The 26,276-nt window shown below is 36.1% G+C and overlaps 5 protein-coding genes across 5 annotated transcripts; all 5 read left to right on the top strand.

Annotated features, from left to right (window-relative positions):
* Window positions 1-23: 23 nt before the first annotated feature.
* On the top strand, window positions 24-18,974 carry FG386_002347 (uncharacterized protein; the record flags this gene model as incomplete). Its single annotated transcript, XM_067341709.1, has 1 exon — window positions 24-18,974. The coding sequence occupies one exon, from the start codon at window positions 24-26 to the stop codon at window positions 18,972-18,974; it is 18,951 nt and encodes a 6,316-aa protein (XP_067198988.1).
* A 796-nt stretch (window positions 18,975-19,770) lies between these two features.
* Window positions 19,771-20,874, top strand: FG386_002346 (uncharacterized protein; the record flags this gene model as incomplete). Its single annotated transcript, XM_067341708.1, has 1 exon — window positions 19,771-20,874. One exon carries the CDS (start codon window positions 19,771-19,773, stop codon window positions 20,872-20,874), a length of 1,104 nt encoding a protein of 367 aa, XP_067198987.1.
* Window positions 20,875-21,392: 518 nt separating this feature from the next.
* Window positions 21,393-22,748, top strand: FG386_002345 (uncharacterized protein; the record flags this gene model as incomplete). Its single annotated transcript, XM_067341707.1, has 1 exon — window positions 21,393-22,748. The coding sequence occupies one exon, from the start codon at window positions 21,393-21,395 to the stop codon at window positions 22,746-22,748; it is 1,356 nt and encodes a 451-aa protein (XP_067198986.1).
* Window positions 22,749-23,517: 769 nt separating this feature from the next.
* FG386_002344 (uncharacterized protein) lies at window positions 23,518-24,219 on the top strand (the record flags this gene model as incomplete). Its single annotated transcript, XM_067341706.1, has 1 exon — window positions 23,518-24,219. The coding sequence occupies one exon, from the start codon at window positions 23,518-23,520 to the stop codon at window positions 24,217-24,219; it is 702 nt and encodes a 233-aa protein (XP_067198985.1).
* Window positions 24,220-24,517: 298 nt separating this feature from the next.
* Window positions 24,518-26,200, top strand: FG386_002343 (SNAPc like transcription factor; the record flags this gene model as incomplete). Its single annotated transcript, XM_067341705.1, has 1 exon — window positions 24,518-26,200. The coding sequence occupies one exon, from the start codon at window positions 24,518-24,520 to the stop codon at window positions 26,198-26,200; it is 1,683 nt and encodes a 560-aa protein (XP_067198984.1).
* Between the last annotated feature and the right edge of the window lie 76 nt (window positions 26,201-26,276).

The raw sequence follows: 26,276 nt of genomic DNA, 5'->3' as shown, positions 1-26,276 counted from the left end.
TTGATAGGAAAATATTAATTTAAATGAAGATAAGTATCCCAAAAGGGGACAATTACATTCTTGCCGTTTCTTCTCTACCTGCATCTCAGAAGGATTTAATAGTTAAGTTAAGTAGTAATGATGTGGTCAACTATGATAGCTATTTAGATGCATTTCAGAGGTGGATTTGGGACAAAGGCGATCTTCAGTGTTGGGCCTCAGTTTTAAACAGATTTGACGACTACTTAAACTTTTACATTATTAAGGAGGAGTTGGGTAATTCGTTTTTGCAACAACATCTCTCGGTTTCAGATGATGCGAATAACCGAAATGAACATACAGAAAACAAAAATGAGGAAAAAACGTTAATTGAGGATGTAAGCGAAGAGATGATAAAAAAGATACTGAAGTCAACCTTTCTGATATTGGAGAACTGCACATCTAAGTCTCTTTATGCTTCAACAATAGGGTTAATAGCTCTTTTGGACTCGTCAAATCCAGATATTGTGTGTTGGTCTCTAAGAACGTTAACCACAACTTGCTCAAATTGGAAGAAACCAAGACGTTACGTTGACAGTGAAGCAGTATATCACCTTCAGATGAGACTTTCTACATTGTGTTACTTGCCTATTTACAGCAGCGAACCGCTTTGTGACGAAAAATCAAGCAGTGACTGTGTAAATGTAGGTAACATGACTTCGTCCATCTCAAAGTTTTACAAGAAGGACGAGTGGGAGAATCCAAAAGATGATGAATTGATAGAGATATATGTTCCCCCGTTCATTTGCAACCACTATATGAAAGTGAACGATACAGAAAAGGAATGCAAAAAGTGCTTTGATTATCACAAGTCGCATATACTAATGGTGAGATTTAAGGATTTAATATCTGTTAATTCCAGAACTGAGCAGGAGGATCTAATGAAAAAATATAAGATACCTTCTTGCTTAAGGTCGATTATAAATCACTATATAAGAATAGTCAAGAGTTACGGAGATAAATGGCTCAGGAGGAGGTGGATTGATGTTAAATACACAACTTTACTTAGTTTTCCAGGTTTCTCAACAAATAATTTGGTTAATATTTGTCAGGTAAATACAACTTTAATTCCAGATTCAATAGATATTCTTGAATTCTGTCATTTAAGCATGTTTAAAGGTAGTATAGACGCAAAACTCATAAACAACAATGAAAAATATAGATTTATAACGAGTATGAGATCTATTGTTGAATTGTTAACACTAATGCTCCAAGATCGAATTTTTCCTAAGGTGATTGTTCAGGGACTTAATTTCACCAATTCATATGGCCTTATAAGCAAAATAATCTGGGACGTTCTTTATTTTATAAATGATCACAGAGATTTACCGTTGCCAGATTTTGTTCTGAAGCCTCCAAGTAACTTAAAGGAAATGACTTCTGAGCCGGACAATAACGAAAACTGCAGGGACATATCTAAAGGCATACTGAAATTTGAGGGCGAGCATTCCCAGTATAATATATTTGAATATGTAAACCCCGATATATTTTACAACTCAAATTACCAAATACCTGAAAAAGTAGTATCCTTTCTCAAAGAGGTAAATATTGAGTATAGTGATGCAGATGAAGTGTTGTCTAACAAGGATACAAATGTAAATACAGGAATTGAGTTGCACAAAAAATATAACACAAGCATTTCCTCATATGTTGATATATACAAAGTTAACGAGGAGATCAATTTAATCAGTGAGTATTACAAAGAACTTGATTCAGAATTCCAAATTAGGACTATAAATGACACTTCTGAAATAGTGCCGACACTTATAATGGCAGAATTTGAGGAGGAAATGATTAATTTTGTAATGGAACTCATTGGGATATACATACTGGTTATGCAGTTGTATCCTCCGCCAAATTCAGTTGTATCTAGTTCGTCTTCCACAGCGACTGCATACGTTTACATTCCCCATCATATTTCAGTTATAATTGCCTTCATTGATTTTATATCCTCAATCAGACATCCCTATTACATTATATTGGTCTTGCCTATATGCAGAGCACTCGAAACACTATTAGAAAAGAAGACATATCTCTCTTTTTTACTTCAACAGGATAAACCAATATACATGATTATGCTTTCAAGACTTCAATATGAAGTTGGACTCTTAAAGGCAGAAAAGAATTCATCGCATTTATTTTTGTCCGAAGCGGACAAAAACGACATTTCTTGTGACGAGGGGGTTATTTTAATTAGACAATGGATAGTCAAGACCTCTCTTAAGTTTATGGAGTTATTTATACATCCAAACGGAAACAATTTATTCTCAAATTCCGAGTCCAACCCCATAATTTCGCAATCTAGGATACAATATGAATTGCTGATGTCTGACGAATCCATATACAGAAGTTGTTTAATGCTTATATTGATGTATCCGGACGACTATTCGCTGCTCAACTATTCACTTGTTATACAGCTACTTATACCACTTATATCTAACGATCCAACAATCGTTCCTGACCTAATTAACAATCACTTAATACCATTTATTTTATATTCCATCAGCTTTGGAATACTGCAAAATGACGACATTTTGAATATATTAGCAGTTAACCTCCCGATATTTTTTCTACATAACGAAGGCATAGAACTCATGAAAAGGATTAATCACAAACCTCTTATACTTTTATCGCAGTTTCTGACCTCAAGCTACGCAATACGCATAGATAGAATGGGCGAGATTGCAACCTTAATTGGAAACGCCTTCGAGGAAATTGTTAGATACCATCCACAACTCTCTAAGACAGTTTCCTTTATATCCATATCAACTATTCTTAAGATAAGGGACATTCAGAGGAACTTGCCTTTGTGGGAGAACAATTTCGGCAACATAGAGGATCACTCAATGGAAAGTGATAACTCGTTTTATACACCGCTTGAGATACCAAATAAATTTAGCGATTCGCTTATATCAGACAGAATGGCTATAGTCGGAAGGTTTTTGTGCGGTTATCTTACGAATCAGGATACAATTAAAAGGTTTATACTGCAGGGAGGACCCTATCACGTACTTAAATCCGTCTTGCATAAGTCGCTTCCTCCTGCGTTTGCCATTATACTCACAAATCATCCATTAATTTCTTTTTTCTCATTCTTAGGTTCAGGTAAAAACATCTCAGTTGCGGATTTGCAGTACCAAATACTCCCCACTTTTGAGGAGGCTTGTGAAGGACTGAGAAATGCTGACTTTCCTGACAAAAACTCAATATACTATTTGTCCGAGGCGGTTACGTGTATATTTATTGTAAATTGTATGTACAGAAATGCCTCCGGTTACAATCAATCGAGAATCATACAGTCCCACTTTATTTCCAATGAAATGGTTAATTTATATGACAAAGCATCTTTGTCTCTAGATTACTATCCGTTTGGCACTTCTATTATGAATCTCTTAAACCAAATGATGAAGAATGTTAGAGAATTGTTTCCTAGAATTCTTCAGTTTTTATATTTCAATTCATCAGAAAAGTATCTCCAAAATTCATTGTTGAGCGATAACAACATGTCAATTTCGCTTTTGAGTCACTCCTTCCAGACCCACAACCATCCTTTACTCTACAAGAATAGCAGCAGCAGCGACAACAGCAGTGGCTCTGGCGGGAGTGCAAACAACAGTGTAAGCCAAGTGAGCAACACGCACCCCGTACTTTCCGTCTGGCCCTCTTTGACGGTGAATGACTTTTTGTGGTCGACTCAGGTCAAGTACGCCTACCACAATGTTACGTTGTACGGGGCGCAGGAGGATGACAGGTGCGACGATCCCGAAAACTGTGATCGGCCAGACTTCAGCAAAAAGATTATGCCGGTTTTCCTAGAGCTGTGCAGGATTTCTTGTTCGAACACAAGGTGCTTCCTTGTTCTTTCGTCGAAAATATCGAACACGTTTAAAAAAAAAACAATTTCAAATGCGTTATTTAGAAATGAGGGCTCCGGCAGCAACATTGTATCGGAAATGTCCCCGCTTCAGTACGAGACCGTGTTACAAATTGTTTCTTTGTTTGACAAGATTTTTGGTTTCATACCAAAGCTGCCCCGTCACACGGAAAATGTCACGGGTTGTGGCTCCGACACAGCCCCTGATGGCGCCACTAGAATGCATGACTTTGCCGCCGACTTCGAGAAAAATAAGCTGGGAAATTTAAAAATGGGACAAATGTGTTGCTACATAGCGGAGATAATAGACATGTTTTACAGAATATCAATAGACGACAAGAATAACAATACATTTTACGTGTTGTTGCTGGACCTATCATACAAAACAGGGGTTTTTGAGTCCATAATGAACCTATTCAACTTTTCAATAACGCTTTATTGGTTGATACTTGGAAGAATGATAAGCAAGAACAATACTGATAATGTGAACAAGCTGGTACCTCCGCTGAATCCCGGTTCGAGTTTGAGATACAGACAGGAGTACATTGACGTTTTGGGAAGGTACTTGGTTCCAAAATTGTCTTTTTTGTACAATTTAAATGGGCTCTTGTACTTGTCAATTAAGAACATGCACAACAACTTTTTGCTGCTCGAGCACTTTTCTACGTGGAAAAGATACATGAACTCTTCGCTAGCGCCCTACTTGCACAAGGTTAGGTTTCACCTTTCGCAGTGTGTGCCTGACTTGAGCAGTAATGTGACAGAGAATGAGGATAGTGACAGTTTAGTCTCAGTACTGAACGTTGAGTTTAACGTTGTGGAACTTACTGAGTCTGTTTCCTTTCTGATAATGGATAATATAAAATTTTGGTGGAAGGAAATACTGACGAATTACTATTTGGATATGGTTCACAACAACTGGTTGATATTTTATCCAATTCGCTGTATATCTTCAATATTCAAAATACTTCTGCACATTTACGATATACAGTCTGATTCTTTCCACAACTATATAGGAAAGAACATTAATGGAGGCAACACAGGCGAAACAAGCAGCAGCAACATGGGTGTTTCTGGCAGAAATGCGACGGATTCGAGGACGAGTGGCGGAAACTTTGACTCAAATTCAAACGTAGAGGATGTGAACCCCAGCGCAAACCAAGGAAGTTCGGGCGAGGCGGAAGGCTCAGAAACAGGAAGTTGCAGAAATACAAGGGAACGCGACTCTTCGTCTTCGAGTGCATTATTGAGTAGACTTAACTCAATGGGATTCGAGTCGAGGATAAACGAGCATATTCTATATTCAATAGGAAATCACATTGAGGTGATAGTCGAGCATTTGACCACAATATCTGAGAGAGTGGAGAAGAATGGGATAAATACCGAGGGAAAGAACGCGATATGCAACTCTTTTGATAACTTGTACATGTTATTAAAAGACGACTTTAATAGAGATAAGATGGTTAGGTACAACAAAATGTCGAGAGAGGAAAAGAAAAACGAAATATTAACTACTTATTCAAGCATATCATCGGAATTGTACTACTTGAGCAAGAATGTATATTATTCGTCTCCGCTAATATGCGATATTATATTAAAGTTCACACCATTAATGAAAAAAACGAATATATTAGAAAAGATGCTGTTGCATATATATACTTCTTTGAGAATGTTGCACGACAAAAACACTCAAATCCTGTCTTCTGAATCAAACAGTCAACGTTACCAGTTTATAAAAGAAGAGATTTGTTTTTTGAGCGACTTTAAACCGAGTAATGAGAAATTTCCGATTATATTTAATTCGTTTTACACTTCTATAAACAACTCAACCCCACTCATAGACAGCAACTCAAACTTCAACAAGCTGAATTACCAGGATATATATTCTAATTTGGAGTTGTATTCCAAGAAGTGTTATTCCACGAAAAAGATTCATTTGAACTTGATACCAGATCTTTCACTTTTGTCAATATTGCTTTACAAAAAATCGGAGTTAAAGTCGTTTTGGATTTCAATAGAGTCCAATTACCAAAAAATATCTTCGCAAAGTAAGCAAAAAGCTTGCAAAAGTCAGTCTAACTTTCACCCATTCAACACTGCATTGGGTTTTTTAAACATATTTACACAAGGACACTTTGTTTTTGACTCCAAACACGATGGTTATGCGCAAAAGAATATGGAGAAATACAGTCGCGGGAGTCACTTTGGTTCTGGCTTGTCGTCAAATAACTGTTGCTACGCTAACTCTGCCTGCAGTGAAGGGAACAGTTTAAATTCAAGCAGCTCTAGTTCTTCAACCAACAAGAGTTCAAGCAAGAATTCCTGCGAGCTTTGGATACCTTTTAACAGAGAAAAGGATTCAAAAACAAATAAAGACGGAATAAAACTGTTGAGCAGGTGTCCAATATGGTTTGAGTACTTCTGTCTGGTTTTGTGGAGACTTTTGCCATTTTATGAATTGTCACTTCAGAATGAAAGAAACTACGTTTGTCTAAAGCTAACCCAAAGCGAACAAAGAAACTTAATATACACAATGCTTGACATTTTGACGCACTTTCCCGGAATAAACGGGAGTACAAGTATGTCTGTACTTGGTGTGATAGGAATACTAACGAAAAAATTTGGTAATTCATTGATGATGCTCAGTTACACCCCATTTTACCTTGTTGATTATCACAAAAGCAAGCCACATAATGTTGCATGCATGTGTATGAACAAAACACTAGGTGGCGGTTTAGGTGTACTGTACAGGCTGCCTAAGAACTCCTATTTCGACGGAATTCTTCAGGTAATATCACTTATAACCACACAAGTTTTGGAGGACTACACAATAGTCGTTCAGACGATAGAAAACAAATTAGATATGTTGTTTTCAGTTCAGCTTTCTTTGCAGATAAAGTCAGATGAAATTTACTGTGACGGGTCAATTAGTGAGGAGCACGGCGTTTTAAATGAGAATGACGGAAATCAACGCGAGAGACCAGTTGAGTTTTGTCCGAGGAATTTTCCGATTTTGGATAGAGTTGGTTTAAAGATAATGGAGAAAAAGGGGATTAGGAACCCGTTTATAATACTAAGTCTAAATAGCGTGATAGGAGAGCTTTTTCCATGGATACAAATGTGTCCTGAGTTATTCTTTCATATTCTGAATCATTTTTGCGTCTTGCACGTAAAAAAGAGCGATACAGTTTTTGCAAAGTCTGATGCTTTGAACGAAACTCAGGAGAATTTGAAGGTCAAGGGGGAGGGTCACGTCACAGGTAACGCGGAGGGGAAGGATGACATTGAAATGAAGGATGTGAATTCTGGAATAAAGGTTGTAAATAAGAAGCTGAGTGAGTTGTTTAAGGAGGATTTGCACAATAAATACAATCTTCCTTTAAATGAAAACATGTTTTTGCAGTGGAAGCCGCTTTGTTACAGGAACAACGATAGACTGAGTAACTCGAGGAGGTTTAACAACGCATATGATGATTTAAATTTGGAAGATGGAATTGGGGACTTGCTAAAAACTGACTTGAGAGACAGACTCAAGTACTTTAATGGCGATAATGCCCTTAAACCAAGTATGACATCAATTTTCGTTTTGATGAATTTGTTCGACCATATGATTTTGTTTGGGGAAGTCTTAAACAGAGTTAAGACCGGGGAAAAAGGTGCTGAGAGTGAATTCAGCAGCGACAAGAACATTTTTTGTTTGGGTATAGATTCAATAACTTACATGTTAATCAGAATATCACTTACATATCCTGTGAATATAAATAGAGTATTCAAGATACCAATAACGTCAATATGCAATGAACAAAGCAGTGAAATTTGGAAGGGGTACAAGGAGTGCTTTTATAACTACAGATTTAAACAAACGAATGTTAGGTTGAATGTGAATTGTATATCTAATAAGGCGGAGAAACTAATCTCGTCGGGCAGCAACCAGTTAAGCAATGACGATAAGAGGAGTTTAAGAACAATGATTGAACAGGAACTGTCGTTTATTTCGAATGCAATACCAAACTCAACTCACTTGGCCAACGGCAACTCAATGTACAAGCTTTATTCGTACGAATTCATACTGAGTCAGCTTTACACGTCGCAAACATTAAAGATTAACTTTTTGCCATTTATATTCAGAAACATATCGTCTTATATAGTCACTAATTCAATAAACAAAATGAGCAACAGCACAAAGTGCACCTGTTTCAATTGCAATGACATAAAGCCAAATGACTTTAGCAATGATAATGAAAACAAGGTAAACAGATCTCTGTCTCTAGCAGGTTGGAATTTAAACGAGGACTGGCAGACGTACAACTTAAGGAACGTCCCAAACCTGTCTACACTGAGGCGTTCTAATAATTTAAAAGAAGTCCAGTTTTTGGAGATGGATCACTTTATATACTTCATTCACATCATTATTGGTTGGAACAAGTTTGTAGCTAGAAAGCTAATGATATATACAATTAATTCACTTAAAAACGTGTTGGTTAACTTAGACAAGTACAAAGGCAATAACCACTGCAAACACAACTGGAGAAGTGAATATGTGAATTCTTATTTTTTGTTGAATATACTGCAGTACTTGGTCATGCTGCCTCAGGCAAACCAGCATGTTATTGACTCAAATTTGTTTAGAAAGTCGACCATATACAATATTTTGTGCAAATTATACACCAAACTTCCCTACGCCGACTTGTCTAACATTATGCTTTTTTGCATGAAGAATTTGATTTACCCCAGAAATGTTTTGGTGCAAAAGAAAACTGGAAATCATAGTAATGGCAAGCATCTTTGTTCAGACTTTAAATTGAGAAGAAGAAGTTGTACGAATCGTAATTCTTCTGGCGGAAACGGCGAAGATAACGAAATTAACCAAGAGCAAGTGGAACTTGCTTTGAATCAGCTCGGACTGGACATTTACTCATCAGATGAGGATTTCGAGAATACAAATACGAATGAGGAAGACGAGATCAGTGACGAGTTTGAAATCACAAGTTTGGACGACGAGATTGATGACTACGAAAGCGACGACGAAAGTGCTGAGATAAATACTGATGACGACGATGCAAGCAGTGATAATTTAGACTCCGAAGACGACAGTATTAACAACGAAGATGAGGATGGTGAGAACGTGGATGAAGATGATGATGAAGACGAGGATGGTGATGAGGACGAGGATGATGACGAGGATGAGGATGAGGATGACGATGAGGACGAGGATGACGATGAGGACGAGGATGACGATGAGGACGAAGACGAGGATGAGGAGGTTGAGGACGGGGAGGAACTGGGATTTAACAATTCAGAGTTGGCCTCGGAACTGTCTTCGGACGGATCAGAGACCGACGAACTCAGAAGAACCCCGAGAATAAGAGATGAGTACGAATTTAACTATATCTACCAAATGAACAACCAAACAAACATAAGCGGCTTGGAGGATGTTCAAATGAACATGAGCAGCAATGAGGAGGAAGATGAGGAGGAGAACAACGAAAACATAAACGAGATGTTGATGAGAGATGCAGACAGGGAAAATGCGGCTGACCAGGAGAGAATAATAATAAGCAACTTGAGAAACTCATCATATAGAAGGAGAAACAGGAGTAGATTCAGAAGAGGTTATAACGAAACGATCGTAAGTGCCAGCAATGATGCAGATGAATTAAATTTTGAAGACATTGACGAAGAAATCGATGTTGATGTAGATGTTGATGTAGATGTGGACTTGGGAATGGATGAGATGGACGACATATTTGGCGATGAATTTAATAGCGAGAATGAGGATTTAAACATTCTTGGTGACATAGGTGGCTTGACTGCTAATCCTGTTGGCAACAATACAGATAATCCCCACCAGGATATGCGTGAAGCCACCTCTTCTTTGGTATTTCCCACAGATAATGGAAATGGAAACACAAGTATAAGAAACGTACATATAGGAGTAAGTAATAATCAATCCGATTCTGGAGATAATGTTATTCGTGGAAATGAAGACTTCTCCGTCATTATGACAGACGGAGGCGGAAATGTGAACGAGAACATAAACGAAAATGATACCACTATCACTCATGTTAATTCTGGTAATAGTGGCAGTACCAACGAGGCAAATAGAAATACCGACGATGGGGATGACAACATGAATGATCACAGTAGCAGAAGCAACAACACCACTTGTGACACCAACAATTATAGCGCTGGTGCAGATATAAGAGACAATATTGATTTGAATAACACTTTAGGAGTTGTATCTGAGTCACTTTCGCAAAATAACGAAGTTAATGGCAGTCTTGGTAGTGGTGGCACCGACGTAGTTGGCGTTGCTGCCGCTAATGGGGATGAAAACAGCCTGAGGGACAATACAGACGCCTCTTCCAGACCAGGAAACTTGGGCAGAGCGGAGATCACTCCCGAAGTCGTTTCTAGTAATTTCCAAAACGAACACAGGACCAACGGCACCACTAGCATCGTAGTAGCGAGCAACGCGGATGCGGGAAGAGGCTCATCTAGTCCAGGGGGTGGTGGTGGTTCCTTTAGAAGAAGATTAATGTCTCAAGGGAGCAGCAACAGTGGCAATTACATCGATGATATGATGATGGTGTTGTTGAGGGAGGATGACGAGGATTTTGAATTTGATAATCTTAGATTTTTGGATGACCTAGGGGCGCTTGAAGGCACCATAAATAATTTGAGTGGCGTCTCGAACACAACAAACTACTTGAGTAATCCAAGGGGCGAGGATCTGCAAATACAGTTTATCTCCTCTGGAAGTTCAAATAACAGGAGTTCATTGGGAAATGTAGCGGTTTCTGGGAATAACATGATCACCCTTACAGGTAATAACAATTGTTTGAGCAATAATTCATATTCTAATTTTTATATGGATTCTGCAGATCCGTATTGGCCACCAATGCCGATTAATCAAAGAAACATATTCGTGAATACAAGAAACATACCTCTTTCGTTTTTAGTGCTTAATTCACTTACTTTTGTCCCAAATACATCTAACTTGAACCCACCATCGAATAGTGATTTGATTCTACAGTGGCTAAGTTTAGGTGGGTACCTTACTAATCCAGTTTTGTCTCATTATAATATTGGAAGTGTAGTTCATTGTGCAAACAACAACTGCTACGGAGCTGGTTCCAGCGTTGGCAGCAACAATGGAAATAACAGTAGTCAGAATAACAGTGCGAATGAAGGACAAAATAGCTTTGGTTTAAATTTGACTCCAAACAACAATTCTCAACCAAATTTCGGCTGGCATTTTAGGAACGACATATCGCTGCCTACTGAGCATCCATTTTTAACGAGAAATATAATAGTGGACAATGCAATAGGCAGCACGGCAGTTAATAATCACTCAAATACCAATTTGTGTTGGTACAGCAACGGTCCTTTGTCTGATTCCCAAAGATCCCTCATAGGAGAGATCCAGTCGAGTTCGCTGAGGAATAGCTGTATGGACTTGAATAACCTACTTGATTTAATTAGAAACGAAGGTTCGAGTGACAACGTGAACGACAACAACGGCAGTACCTCACTGAACAACGGTGACGTCAACGCAAACAATGGTGGAGGTTCTTTGCAGAACGCGAATTCATCCAGGAACTTGAATTTAAGTGTGTCGGCTTGGATCAGAAATATAGGAAATATAAACAACAACTCAAATTTTGAGAGACTAATTAGCACTGGAAATGAAAACGCCTCTGTAAACACCACTCCCTTGGTCTTGGTTTCCCAAGTTGCAAGTGTAATAAGGAATTTTATAGTTGACCAAATACATATTGAAGGCAATGACGTCGATTTATTTATGAATGTTGAAGAGAATAAAAATGAGTTGGAAGGCTCCAACTCTTCATTAATTTGCGATAATTCACGCAAAAATGATGCTTCTGGAATGAGTGTTGATTTAGATTTGAACGACAATGATGAGGGGGAGATTGAGGATGATAGTGAAAATGAAAACGAAACTATAAATGCGAATACGAGTTCAGGAAACGAGGTTTCCGTCAACAGCAATATCGACAGTGACGGAGTTCAACAAAATAGTGTTGAGGGGGAAGCAAATGAAACAGAGGTTTCAAATGTACAAGAAAACGTTGAAGCTGCGGCGAATGGTGACGAAAGAGGAACAAATAACGGAGATTTGGACAACATTCCGACTCAACAAGTGCAAATGGAAATAGATAATGAAGCTGAGAATACAGAAATAGTCGGTGATAACGAATCTCCTGTCTGTTTACTACTAAGAGTTATGGAAGAAAGACTTGAAATATCTAGAAGTAGAATATTGGAAATAATAGGAATAGACACTGGAGTGTTTAATGAGCTCCCAGAGGACGTACAGACGGACGTATTGGTATTCCAACTGTCAGACGGCGACACGACGAGGAGATTACTGGACAACATAACGCTGTCGGACTCCTCTCCGTCTTCTAATATTGATTCAAATGGGGATAATGTGGGTGGCTCAAATAGAAACGCGAATTTATCTTTGCCACCCTCATTAATGGAGTTGCTTCCCTCATCTCTAAGAGACGTGATAAGACTGAGAAGCACAAATGCAAATAACGAGGTTTCTATGGAATATTCCGATATGAGGAACAACGATAATGGCATTGCATCGGCAAGTGGCGAACATGACAGTAATGGCAACAACGGCGTTGATAATAGAGGTTCAGGCGTGGAAACTGATTTGGAGAATATACAATTTATAACTTCATTGGATCCTATACTTCGTCAGGAAGTGCTTTTATCTGCGACGGAAGAGTTTTTAAGGACGCTTCCGGAGGATATAGCGGAGGAGGCTAGAAGTTTGCAACAAAGGGTTTTTCCGGGATACAATAGCTTAATAAATGGATTGAGCGGAGACGATGAGCAAATTGACAGAGAAGGCAGCGATTCATTTGCAGCAGCAAGTGTCAGTGGGAACGCAAACAACATTTCGAATGACAATAGTGTCGTTCGGAACAGCGGAGGTGGCAACACAAACAGCAACAGCACAAACAACAGATCAAATTTGTCCTTAAATAACGAGAGGGGGGGAAATTTCAGTTCAAATGAAGGTGGAGGAAGTCGCGAAAGAAGTGCATCGCCCAGGATGGACAGAATATCTTCATATTTTCCGGAGTTCATTGCAATGAATGACGAAAATCACATAATTATAGGCACGGATGCGAGGCTAGAGAGGGACTATTTGAGCAGATACGAAGGTGGTTCAAGCAGGGGAAGCAGAGGAAGCGGAGTTGGTGGCACTAGTAGTTCAGGCAACAACAATGGTTCATTGAGAAGAGGCGGTTTTTATGACATATTGCCGTTAATAACAAGCAGCAGAAACGGTGGGGTCACAACGATAAGATTTAACGTAAATCCCTCGGGCAACAGTTTAGGGAGCATAAGCAACTTGCTTTCTGCAGCAACAATAATATCGGATTCAAGAAGAGGAGGAAGCAACACAAATTCTGTATTATCCTCCTCAAATTCAGGGAATAATTCGAGAGGAGAAAGTGTGATATCAAACGGCAGGTTAAACACATTGGGAAGTGGGGGAAGCGGCAGCAGCATAATTATTTCAACAGGAAACGGTGGAGGAAGTGGTAACGGTGCAGGCGATGGAGGAAATAACGGCGTTTTAGGAACAAGTAACAGCGGGAGAAGGGGAGGCTCGTATCAAATAAGATCTATTATAGGAAATCAACAGGGGAATATAAGCTTCGACGGAGGACTGAATTTGAGTGCTCCTATTCCACTGATATCGTCACTTGGTGGCGGAAATACCAACAACACAAATTCAAGATCGAATAGCGGCTTTCCCGGAAATTCCTACGACATACTGTACGAGCTTTTGAACGAGATCTCAAATGGTTCCTCTCCTCCGGGATCTAATTGGAATTCAAATGAGAATGACAATCTCGCACTTGAGAATTCAATGTACCCACTGGTAAATGTGTCCTCTTTGTCGTCAAATTCTACATTCAATAGAAGACATAGTCAACAGTCGCTTTCTCAGCAATTACAGGGCATTAACTCCAGTAACAGTGGCAGAACGACACTTATACAGAATATGTTGCCCTCTCTAAGGTCGGAATTCAATCACATTATCAATAATTCAAACGGGACCTCTCTTGGACCGAATATATCGCCAATATCTTCTTTCTTTTCCGGGGTGAACAACATTGACTCGAGTTCTCCTGGAAGCTCGTTTAACTCGGCTTACAGTGAGAACTTGAATAGAATTATTGCGTTTAACGCCTCTAGTTACGTGAGAATATTTCCAATGCTGTGCAATAGAATAATACTAAACGACGGTTTGTCCAGTTCAGACGGTAGTGCTGCAGGCGAAGCCAGATGTGTAAGGAGCGAGGACGTCTCTGTGAATTTAGAAAGAACGGGAGCCTCCTTGTCTGACAGAATAGCCCTGAGCGAAAGAGTGAGAAGCGTTGAACGAGGAAGAGGAGGTGACGGCGACGGAGACGATGATGATGGCGACGATGATGATGGCGACGGTGACTATGATGAAGACAATGGCTATAACGAGGATGAGAACAATATAAATAACAACTTAAGTGACAGTAATGCCGATAACAACAACTCAGACCAACAAAACGAAGTGGGTAATACAAAGTCAAAGTATGGAGAAAGTAATGAAGGATTGAACAATGTGTTATCCCTAAGCGACCCATATTATGGATTCCCTGACAAGCAGTTTATATCGCTTTATTTAAGTGACGTACTCTCAAGTAGGAAGAACAAAAATTATCAGGACCAGAATCTCGTAAATCTATCAAATGTACCGGATATAATGTTTTCGTGCATATTTACGAGGCAGAATGTGTCAAAGCAACTTTTGCAGTCTTATATATTTGGTATGTTGGGGTCGTTCGGACCTAACCAGTGGATGGTTTTGGACACCTGGTTTTCAATACTAATACTGAGTAAAATGCATGTAAATGGCGGTTCAATGAGGATGTTTATTAAATATTCAAATGCAAATGACGCATGTAGCGGGTTTTCCGACGCAAACGTAAATGGGAATACAAATTCTATTGTGACGTACAAAGATTCGAGTTTAAATGACCATTTTTCAAATGTGGTGCCGTATGAGCAGCTGTTCACGTCGTTAATGTCTCACTGTGATATGAGTCCAATAAATATGATTTACTACTCTCTTTTGAGCGTAATAGAGAACGTGAATGAGTTTTTAACTCACGTTCCGATACTGACCTTGTTTTTCGTAAATGAATGGAACCCCCAGAACAGGATGAATTTATTTATTAAGTTTCACGATTTAGTTTTGAATGGGACTTTAAGTGGTGTTGGTCCTTTGTTTTCCCCGCAATCCCATGGTTTAGCATGCAAAAACCAAAAAAGGCTATTGAATTTAGCCGACTATAGCAACGGTGTTGCAGGCAACACGGAGTCCCAGCAGACGGCGGGTGGCGAGTGCAATAGCAATTTGAATATGAATGAGACTAATTCTTCTTTGTCGTCTCCTGTGAAGCAGAGTAACTATAACACAGAAGGAAAAAATGCACAAGTTAAGAGCAAGTCTGAAGAAAGGAGAAGAATAGGCTCTTCACTGCCTCTTTCTTCTAGTGTGGAACTAAGCAGGAAGAAGAAAAGAAGATTTACTAAGGAAGGATTTAACATAAACGGCGGTGTGACGACACTAAATGGAGCGTTTGGAGGTTGCAACAGTGCTTTTATCAACACGCCGGTTAAGTCAGATGCAAATGACGTTGTTAAGGTGTCTCCAGTTTCAAGTTGTACCGGAGACAAAAAAGACAGAATCAGACCGATGGGATGCGGAAACGGCGGTGCCGATTTGGAGGCAGCAAGCCATGTAACCACTCCTGCAGTTTCTAGAAACGGCGTTTCCAACAACTTGAACTCAAGCTACATTGAGGAAAGCGTTTACGAAGAAGACGATTCGGTGCTCGTGACTAACGAGAATTTAAGTGAGGACGACGAAAATATAAACATTTCATTTACGGCAGGCAGTGGCATCAGAGCTTCAAGAGGCGTTGAGCGTGAATATAGAAACAAGGATGTGAATGAAAACCATGTTGAAGGAGGGAAAAATAGAGACAAATTCAGGTTAAAGGAAAGAAGCGTGAATAATGAACCCGTTGTGTCTGAAAGAAATGTTCTTAATAATAGCAGCAATTCAGTAGGTAGTAACCACGGCGGAGACAGTTTTGCGACCAACAATAATGCCATTTCAAATAAGAACAACAAACAAAGGAACAGCATGATGCTCCAAATGAACAAGCTTAAAAGGAAGATATCTTCTATTAGATTTCCAACCAGTAGTCTGTTTAAAAAGGGCAGATTTGTTCCACTATTGTTGCTTTTGGAATTGCTTAATACAAAGTTGATACACAACTCGCCGCAGCACGTTCAGAAATTGCTTTTATTGCTCAATAAGATATTTAACCTGAACGTACAAGACATTCCAAAAATTCAATTAGAGCTTTACTACCTGACCGGCAGGATGTATAACAGTAGCGAAAATAGTTTGAATTCTAACAGCTGCAATGACGACACAAGTCTGATGGCGGACAACAAAGAAGATGAGAGCGAGTTTGAAAGGGCCATAAGAAATGAGTATAACAAAATGTGGGAGGTTATTGAACCGAAAAACATCAAGGAGCTGCTGAATCCGTTATTTAGCCCGATATCCTTTATTTACAGTTCAATATCCCCATCTTTAATTCAAAAAGAGAATACAACAAACAGCGTCTCTAGCAGCAATATATCAAAACAATCTACAAAATTGTACATAGATCTGCTTTCACTGGCGTATTCAAACAAGAACTGCAGAAACGAGTTTCACAAACAACTGGTTGACAATACAACAGCCATTGTGTTCAATTTGGTGAGTTCGCTCAAGCAGTTGACTTTGTACTTGTCTGACTACAAAAGGTCATTTGAAAACCTAACTATAGAGACTATGACAGACAATGAAAAAGGAGAGAACTGCAAATACAATTGGAAGAGTACAATAAAAAGCTTGAACAACTACAAAATGAAAAATTTGGGCAATGCCAAACTCTCTGGAATAGACGACTCCATATTGTTTTTAAGGATAGTTAATCAGTATATGGACATACTTGGGGACAAGGTAACTATAGACAATAGGAACGAGTGGTTATCATTGTTTGGCAAAGACACTGTTGAGTTTGATAAAGAAAACAAAACTACGAATAATTCATCATGCATCAAGTATCACTTATATTCTGAATTCTTCAACAAGTGTGGTTTCGTTGAACTGTGGAATGCCTTGGACAACGCATTGATTGAATGGAATACTCTTGAGATGCTAATTAATGGCGGAGGCAGTCCAAATGCATCGTTGGAAACAGGTGGTTCATTTGAAGGTTTAAACAGCAATGCAAACGGCAACTCTGGTTCAGCAAACCCAAGCAATGAACAAAATTCAGCGTATTTAAGTGGTAATAGTTTAACCAACAATGTCACAGATGTGACAGTAATGTTGTTAATACCGGTACTGGAGGGTTGTTTTACAATACAACAAGTAAATATGATAGCTCTTATGGGTCTTTCGTCAATATCCTCATTTGAATCGGACTTGAACGTGAAACTAATAAACGAGTCTGCTAATTTACTTGAGCTCAAAACAATGGACGAGGACACTAAATCGTCAACTCCTTCTTTGATAAGGACTTTAACGGAGAATTTGAACAATCAGATTCTGAATAATTCAAATAAATCGGAGGAAGGCAACAACAATTACAACATTAAAAACTTATCTCAAGAATGCATTGAAAAGCACCACGAGATAATTAAATTCAGTTACAGACACAAAAAAGCACTGAATATACTACTTCAGTCATTTCCACAGCTGCTGCTACCTCCAAATGGCAGTTTGGTGACTTTGATTAGATTGGTACCCATGGTTATTAATTTCGAGAATAAGAGATGTTACTTCAGACATCGTTTAAAGCAGCTAAGAAGGGAGAGCGGAAATTATAGGTCCAGTGACAACCATCAATTAAGACTTGTTGTAAGGAGAAATCGCGTGTTTATGGACAGTTTCCAACAAATAAGCACTAAAAGCCCTGACCAACTCAAGCAAAAGTTGAATATTACATTCCACAACGAGGAGGGCTTGGATGCAGGCGGTGTTACTAGAGAGTGGTATAATATACTTGCACGTGAAATGTTTAATCCAGATTATGCACTGTTCAGAAGAGAGGGTTCAAAAAGCGAATTCAATCATCCAAACCCACTTAGCTATATAAATGCCGACCACCTGCACTTTTTTAAATTTATAGGCAGAATTATAGGCAAGTGTATATACGATGGTCAGCATCTGGACGCGTGGTTTACTCGCTCATTTTACAAAAACATGCTTGGACAACCAATAACACCAGCGGATGCAGAGTCTATTGATCCAGAACTTTACAAAAACCTAAACATTATGTTAGAACATCCAATCGAGGATCTCGGATTGGAACTCAATTTTACCACTACAATTGACGAATTTGGAAGGTCTAAACAAGTCGAGCTCAAACCTAATGGTGTGAATATACAAGTTAATGACGAAAACAAATACGAATATGTATGCTTGCTTTGCGAATACAAGACCGTTAAGTTAATTGAAAAACAACTAAGTTTTTTCCTTTCTGGTTTTCACGAACTTATTCCTGCTAGACTAATTGCAATATTTGACGACAAGGAACTTGAACTGCTCATTTCCGGTTCACCAACTATTGATTTAGACGACCTTATGGAAAATACTGAGTACCACAACTATGATAAAAAGTCAAAGCAAATCATTTGGTTTTGGGAGTGCCTTAAAGAGTTCGATCAAAACAGACTTGCCACTTTTGTTCAGTTTGTAACCGGCACATCCAGGGTACCACTTGGTGGATTTAAGAATTTAATGGGAATGAGGGGTCCGCAGAAATTTAGTATTCACAAATCTTTCGGCGAAAACAGACTCCCTTCTGCTCACACCTGTTTCAACCAACTTGATCTTCCGGATTATTCAACGAAGGAACAACTTAAAGCGAAACTGCTTCAGGCAATCACGGAGGGCAAAGAGGGTTTCGCTCTAGTTTAAATTCTTCTGGTTGTATAATGAGCAATATAAACCTAAATTTTTCATTTCCAAATTCGAAATCCACTGTTCACTTCTGTTTGTGTAATATGAACCTTGAATGCTCTTCTCAAAGTCCCGTTAGAATATATTTTTCAGATCTCTTGTGTTTAAAACCAACACTACCGGAGCTTTGCGCTCCCAAAACAAATGTACATTCTTAAAGAAGCTTGCCTACACACTTTTCTGCAAGACGGTAAGAATGTATTGAATTTATCTCAAACAACACAAGTAAACAGTGCATTTTCGGACAAATTATCGTATCTGCATTTAGAAAAAAAAATAAAAAGATTGTTCTAAAATATGCGTTCTTGTCCTGTGTTCTCGGTATTGATCTCTATTGGCGCCAACTCCTGAGTGTTGTGTTATCGGACGATAAATAATTATAACTAATTGTCTAGGAGGGACAGTTAAATTATATCTCGTACTGTAGGGAAAGAGTACTGAGAAGTAAATAAATACCCGGAATTTATTGGTTTCAATATATCATTCATTTAAATGGTGCCCTGCGTCAAGGTATATCGAGGACAGTGTCTTTAACAATCAGTTTAGTACAAATAACTCCAACACAGCAAACTACACACAGAAAAAACGGGTGTGTATTTGGGCTTAATTCACATAAAAGAACACAAAGCTGATTTTGCTCTGACAATGAGTTAAAGTTGATTTCCTTGGCGACTTGAGTCAGTAGTAGCGATAGCTTAATCTATGTTTAATATATATGTATCAATCTTACTTATGTTTGGTATCTTTAAAAAAGATGTTTTTAAAACGCTATGTCTTGATTTTATCAGTAAAGTACTTGGTTGGTTTTATAAATTACAACTTATTTGAAAATACATCGTGCCATTTTAAAACAGGTATAAATGACAAATACTGTGTTTTAGATAATCAAGTTTATGTCATTTCACTGTCTCAATTAAAAATGGGTGAATCAAATGTTCTTTACTTGGCCTTAGACGACGACAAATCGGGAAAAACAGATATAGACGGTCCGGATGATGTTAGAATGGACTCTTTTTTGTTTTCTCCCAGTGATATTATTATGATTCTAGAGCTATTTGATGATACACTTTTAAAAAAAACTCTTCTTGAAAATCTTTGTGATACCGTTGATGAATTGAAATCGCTTTTGAAGACTAAACTCACAGAACTGAGACAACTTGAAGACGAATATTCAAGTGATACCAACAAAGACCTCGAGTCAAGTATGCTTGAATCATACAATGAAAAGACTACTCAATGTAAAAAAGAAATCAATAAATACTTGGATTTTTTGCTTAGAATTTTAAAAACGATTATACATAAGAAAGTAAACAGTTTTAGGAACACAAGCAAGGAATTATTTGAAAGAAAAGAATATTCTATAATTGAATTCTATTACAGAGGATTGCACTTTCAAAGTGAGATAATGGACTATTTGAGAAATGTGTTTTATACTCTGTTTTGTAAACAGAATAATTTTGTTTCAAGTCACCCACTTTGCAAGTATTTAACGAGTAGTTACTTGCATTTTTTACAAAATTACAACTCAATTAAAAGTTATCTTTTAAAACTACACAAGTATCCAAAATACATGGAGTTTATAGTCAATAAACACAATGGTAATGAAAACGACAGTGAATACGAAGATTTGTCAACTGATTCCGAGACAGAAAATACAAAATCAGATTCTCCCAAGCGAAAATCAATTAAATCAAGAAAAAGTAAGAGGAGGTTAACTCGCTCGAAAAGTCTAAAAAAAAAATCAGTTATTTCAACCAAAATAAAGAACACCAAAACTAAATACTCAGGGAGGAGAACGAAAAAGTCTTTTAATATTAGAGTCTCTTCTAAAATTAAAAATAAAAGTAAACATGGCTAGTCATATTTAATTCCATGTTCTGTAAGGGGTACATAAAAAGAAGGTTCTTTTAGTGAATTTGGGGTTTAAATATCAAATACACGTTTATATCAGGCTTTATTATTTGACTTATGAAGAAAAGGTTTGATCTAAATACTATCTATTAAAACAAAGTATATTGAACCAATTTTAATTTTTACAATATCAAACATTTATGGCGGTATCCGATACTTGATATATATATCTAATTGTCAAAGGAAATATTAAATTTTAATTCCTAATTTAAAAAAATCCTTTATATCAAATTTTTTAATCAGTTAGTTTATGCATAATAATTAGTGCGAATGTGTAAGTAACGAAAGTTATGTAATTAGTTAATTACAGTAGTATTCATTATTATTTAGTGCGACAAAAATAATAATATTATATTTCTTGGATAATAATATCTGAAAATTAATATTCAATAAATCAGTATTAATGGGCGTTCAAAATCTTAGTTAATAATATTTTAACTGACTCAACAAAATAGTTACAAGTAGATGTTCTTGAATATATACATATTAATATTCTTTTCTTTTTATCTACTCTTTTCGATTAAAATCACTTATAATCATGATTTTACGACCATATTTTCCAGAAATATATACTTTTCATCTAAAAATCAAGTAAATGAACACTTTCGCACTTCATTCATCAAATTGAAATCATCTAGTTTAGTAGATGAACTTGATAGTGGCTATTTAGGTGACGTTGAGGATAATGAGGGCAGTGACGATTACTTTGGTGTCTATTCTAGTTCTGATGAAAGTTACTATCCTAGCAGTGGTGACGACGATACTGATAGTTGTGATACTTCCCGCAGCGAATCGACTAAATCTATTATTGATTTAGATTCAGAGTTTAATTCAATGACAGAATCTGAATTAGAGTTTTCATCAGGGTCTGTCTCACCTACGCGTTATTCTTCTTATGTTGATCTTTCTAACAGTGAGGATTATACTTGTGGTAAACATTTTACTTCGTCATCAATACCTTCTTCACACTCGAGTTGTACTTCTCTTTCAACCATTTACTATTCTTGTGTATCTTCATCTCAAGAATTGGACAATTATTTACTGGAGTCTGAAAACTGTGATTCTACTGAGTGTATTGAGCTTTCACTTTCAGAAATAAAACAGGTTTTGCAAGATGGTAACTTAGATGATCTAGCAAGCGTCCGTACGGCTTCAATATTATGTTCACTTGACACTTTGATTTCAGATTATGAAGGCATACTTTCGTTAATTGATACGCTTGAAATGGAATATTATGATTTTCTTAGAAATTGGGACGGAAATAAAGTTGACGGGAAAAGGGCCAATGCTGATGCATATTATTCATCAAGTTTGGAACAATACAACTTATTACTGAAGGAACTATATGGAATTGCTTTTTTATTAATTAAGTATATCTTTCATAGAAACATGACAAAATTTTCACTTTTGCTATCTAATTTAAATAATAATTTTAGCGAACATCAGATAAAGCAAAGAATAATTGTGCATTGTGAATCAGAGTTAAAATTAGTTGATTATTATTTTGAAAAATTTAATTGTGGATTTTCCAACTTTATAGTGTCCAATCTTTGTTTATTTCTTTTGGAAATGAGATACTTATATGAAAAAGAACATTCTGCTGCCAAAGTTGATCTGGAAGCTATTATATTTAAATCGAGAGGTATCAAGTGCGAAAGAAAGTCACATAAACGAAAAACCAAGAAAAAACTGAAGAAGACAAAAATAAGAGTTATCACTGGTAGGAAAAAAGCCATAGTTGGCAGTAGGAAAAGTCGATTTAAGAGTAAAGGTTCAGCAAAAACTAAATCAAAAAGAAGAAAGCGAGTAAAGTCTGAATGATGCAGTGTAATTTAATTTACTGTTTATCTTTAACGTTATATAAAGAAATTAAAATATGAAGTCGTCGCAAACATGTATAACTAAGTCCGAAAAAAAACTATACTGTAATTACATCCAATGCTAATGTTCCTTTATTAAAGCTATATAGTGAAATTGTACACACATTCATATAAAATATACTAAGGTATATACCTTAGTTAGTACCACAAAGTGTTTTTTGCACAAATATCTACCATTTATTCCAGAAATCACAAAGTATTTTGAGCGAGTTTATGGCACTCGTAGTTTTGTTTGACAACCTTTGGCGCCACTCCTTTTTGCTATGTTTATTATAAATTATTTTTAGTGATGTAATATTCATTTAACGCACTACTATGCTGTTTATAATAAAGGATCACCAATGATAGTTTATTAGTCCTTTATTGTTTCTAAGAACAAGATTTTATCTTTAGGTTGAATTGTTGTGTTTTGTTTTAATGAAGTAGATCGAACTTTAATTTTGGTGAGTCACCACATAAATTTGTAAAACTGTTAAAAATTGTTCGAAGTATTAACATTAAAGAAGAAAGGCATTAGTATTTCAGTAGTTATTTCAAATATATTTTTGTTTTTAACAATAGTGAAAATTACATAAGTATCTTTAATAATAGATAATAGGAATAATGTTTAATTTATGTATTTTGCAAAATAATTAGTTTTTAACACTTAAATTCAAAAATATAAGCATATATGTTTTATTAAGTACCGAGAATTAGGTGTATATAATTCGATGAAGTTGTATTTGTATGTAAATATTTTATACTTATCAACAATAATATTCATAGAAAAAACTAAATCGCTAAAACAGGTTGAAAATATACCATTAGATAACAACATGGAGATTAAAAATAAAGCGAATGATCAGAGTGAAACAACAGAAATCAGTAGTGGAAATGACAATATAGAGCTTGAATTTGAAAAAATAGGGAATTACTCGTATTTTTTAACAACATTAGAATTGCAAAAAAAAATAAGAAAATGTTCTTCATTAATAGAAGAAAATAAGAAAAAAATAGCAGAAATTAGAATGGGTAGTAATGAAAAAAAAACATCTCAAGAGAAAAAGAAACTTAACCTTGAAAGAGCAATGTATATAGACAACAATATAAAAATAAATATGTATTGTAATATGTTTATTAATTTATTATTGTACAAAAGGATTAAAATGTTTTACAGCGAAAAAATTGACCCAGATCCAAAGAGTGAATACGAAATTGAGTTGGAAATGAGTGAAGTTGCGAATAACTTTGTAATTAATGAAGAGAATGCGGCCTTCATAAGGTCGCTGGTACAAAAAACAATGTGTGAGAGCTTTCAGGAAAGCATTGCCTGCAAATTACTCACAAACAAACTGATGAATTACATGGCAGTTACTCCATGCGAAATTGTGCAAGAATTTGAGGACTTTATTATCGAAGACTCAAACAAATGATTTTTTAACAATATAAACTCAACTACTAAACAAAAATGGAGTTGGCGCCAACACGGATTTGGTATTAATCGCATTAAAAAAAGTCAAAAGTGAAAACAATGTTATTCTTTTATTGAAATAGGCTTTGAGGAAGTAAACGACGATTTTAAATACTGTTTTTGCTCTTTGAAGGAGTCATAAGTATTTCTTATGAATACTTCTTTTTTAGAATAATAAAATAAATGTTGCTATTAAAAAATAGATTCATTAATAAGTAATCATAAATAGACAATTCAATATTAATTTCAGAGAAATAAAAATGGAGGAAATAATATTGGAGGTTTTAGATTCTATTAGTGAAATAGACAAAAGGAATAGTTTTTTAAGGGAGAAACTTGTTGAATTTGAAATAAACAAGTGGCAAAGGGACTTGGTTAACAACTATGGTGCTACAATGAGAGCAATAACAAAACAAAAACACAGAGTGAACGACTGTGATAGATTTAGATTTATGACAAGACTAATGGACATTGATGGCAATTACCCCTTAAGTAATGATGATACAATAATTAAAAACAACCTAAGGAGAAACTTACCAAACTATAGAATGAAGTATGAATGGAATAACAATATTTGGTTGCCCTCTGAAATAGATAAGCTAAAAAATTTGGTCAAAATACATATACTAAAATCAATATTAGAAATAAAAGTAAAACTTGGGATGAATGTAAACGAAAATATTAGTAATAATGGCATTGATGATATCAATATATCAAGTAAATTTTTGGAACTAAATACATTATTAAAGAATCTTCATAATAAGAATTCAGGGTTTAATATTGAAGAATATTGGGTAGAATTTTGGAATATGATATCTTTAGATTTGGGAGGTAGGTGTGAGAGAACTGGAAGAGACTGTCAAATAACATGGTATCACTATATAGATCCCAATACAAATAGAACAGAGTGGACTAAGAGTGAGGATTTACGCCTTTTATCACTTGTTTCTGAATATAAAGGCTACAACTGGATGAAAATTTCACAAATTTTAAATACAGGTAGAACGCCATATCAATGCATATATAGATATCAAAGGTGTTTAAATAAGAATTTAATTAAAAGTGCATGGAGTAACGATGAAGATAATAAACTAATATCTATTGTTGACTCACTTGGTGGGATTAGCATTTTAGAGATGAATAAAAGAAGCACAAGTAAATGGAATTACATTGCCAGTTTACTACCTGGAAGAACTAATCAGCAATGTAGAACTAGATACGTAAGAAGTTTAAAAAAGAATCTGAAACACGGTTCTTGGTCTCTTTATGAGGATGTAAGACTTCAATTTGCTTATTTTGTTTATGGAGGAAATTCATGGACAAAAATATCAAAACATATTAATGGAAGAAGTGATTCTAAATGCAGAGAGAGATACGTAAACATGTTAAAACCAGATATAAAAAAAGGTAAATGGTCTGAAGAAGAGAACAATTTACTCATATCTACTGTTAAGAAATTCGGACCTGGAAATTGGAGTTTAATTAAGAATTATATAATAGGTAGAACTGATTCTGATTGTTCCAAACAATGGGAAAAATTGGATATAAATTCATCTATTGAATACGATATACTAAGAGCAACTCAGGGAAAATTATTGCCCAATAGCTACAAATGGATTGGACTAATGAGATCTAATCATAAATATTTAAACTCTAATTTCGATAAACATAATATTGTTAAACCAGTATTAACAGGTTCCGATTTCTTAGTAGAATCCAATCAAAACATACTAAACATAGCTCATTCTATATTGAATCTATGTAATGAAGACATTGGTCAAGATAGTACTGGTGTAAATATTGCTATTCAAGAATTAATTAAAAAAATACAAGATTACAACAAAGGTGATCAATATAATAATCAGATTTTATTGAAAATAAAACGTTCACTTGTCAATTTTGTCAAAAGAAAGAAAGGAATAGATTTGTCTTCTGTATTGTAAATTGATTAGTATATTTATTGTCTTTTATCATCATTAATTTTTGCCTTTTATCAAATTGAAAATTAACATTGTGTAT

The sequence above is a fragment of the Cryptosporidium ryanae genome (assembly GCF_009792415.1).
Source record: "Cryptosporidium ryanae isolate 45019 chromosome Unknown contig_41, whole genome shotgun sequence".
Lineage (NCBI taxonomy): Eukaryota > Apicomplexa > Conoidasida > Eucoccidiorida > Cryptosporidiidae > Cryptosporidium > Cryptosporidium ryanae.
The sequence above is the reverse complement of the archived record's forward strand: the minus strand, read 5'-3'. Positions and strand labels throughout refer to the sequence as shown.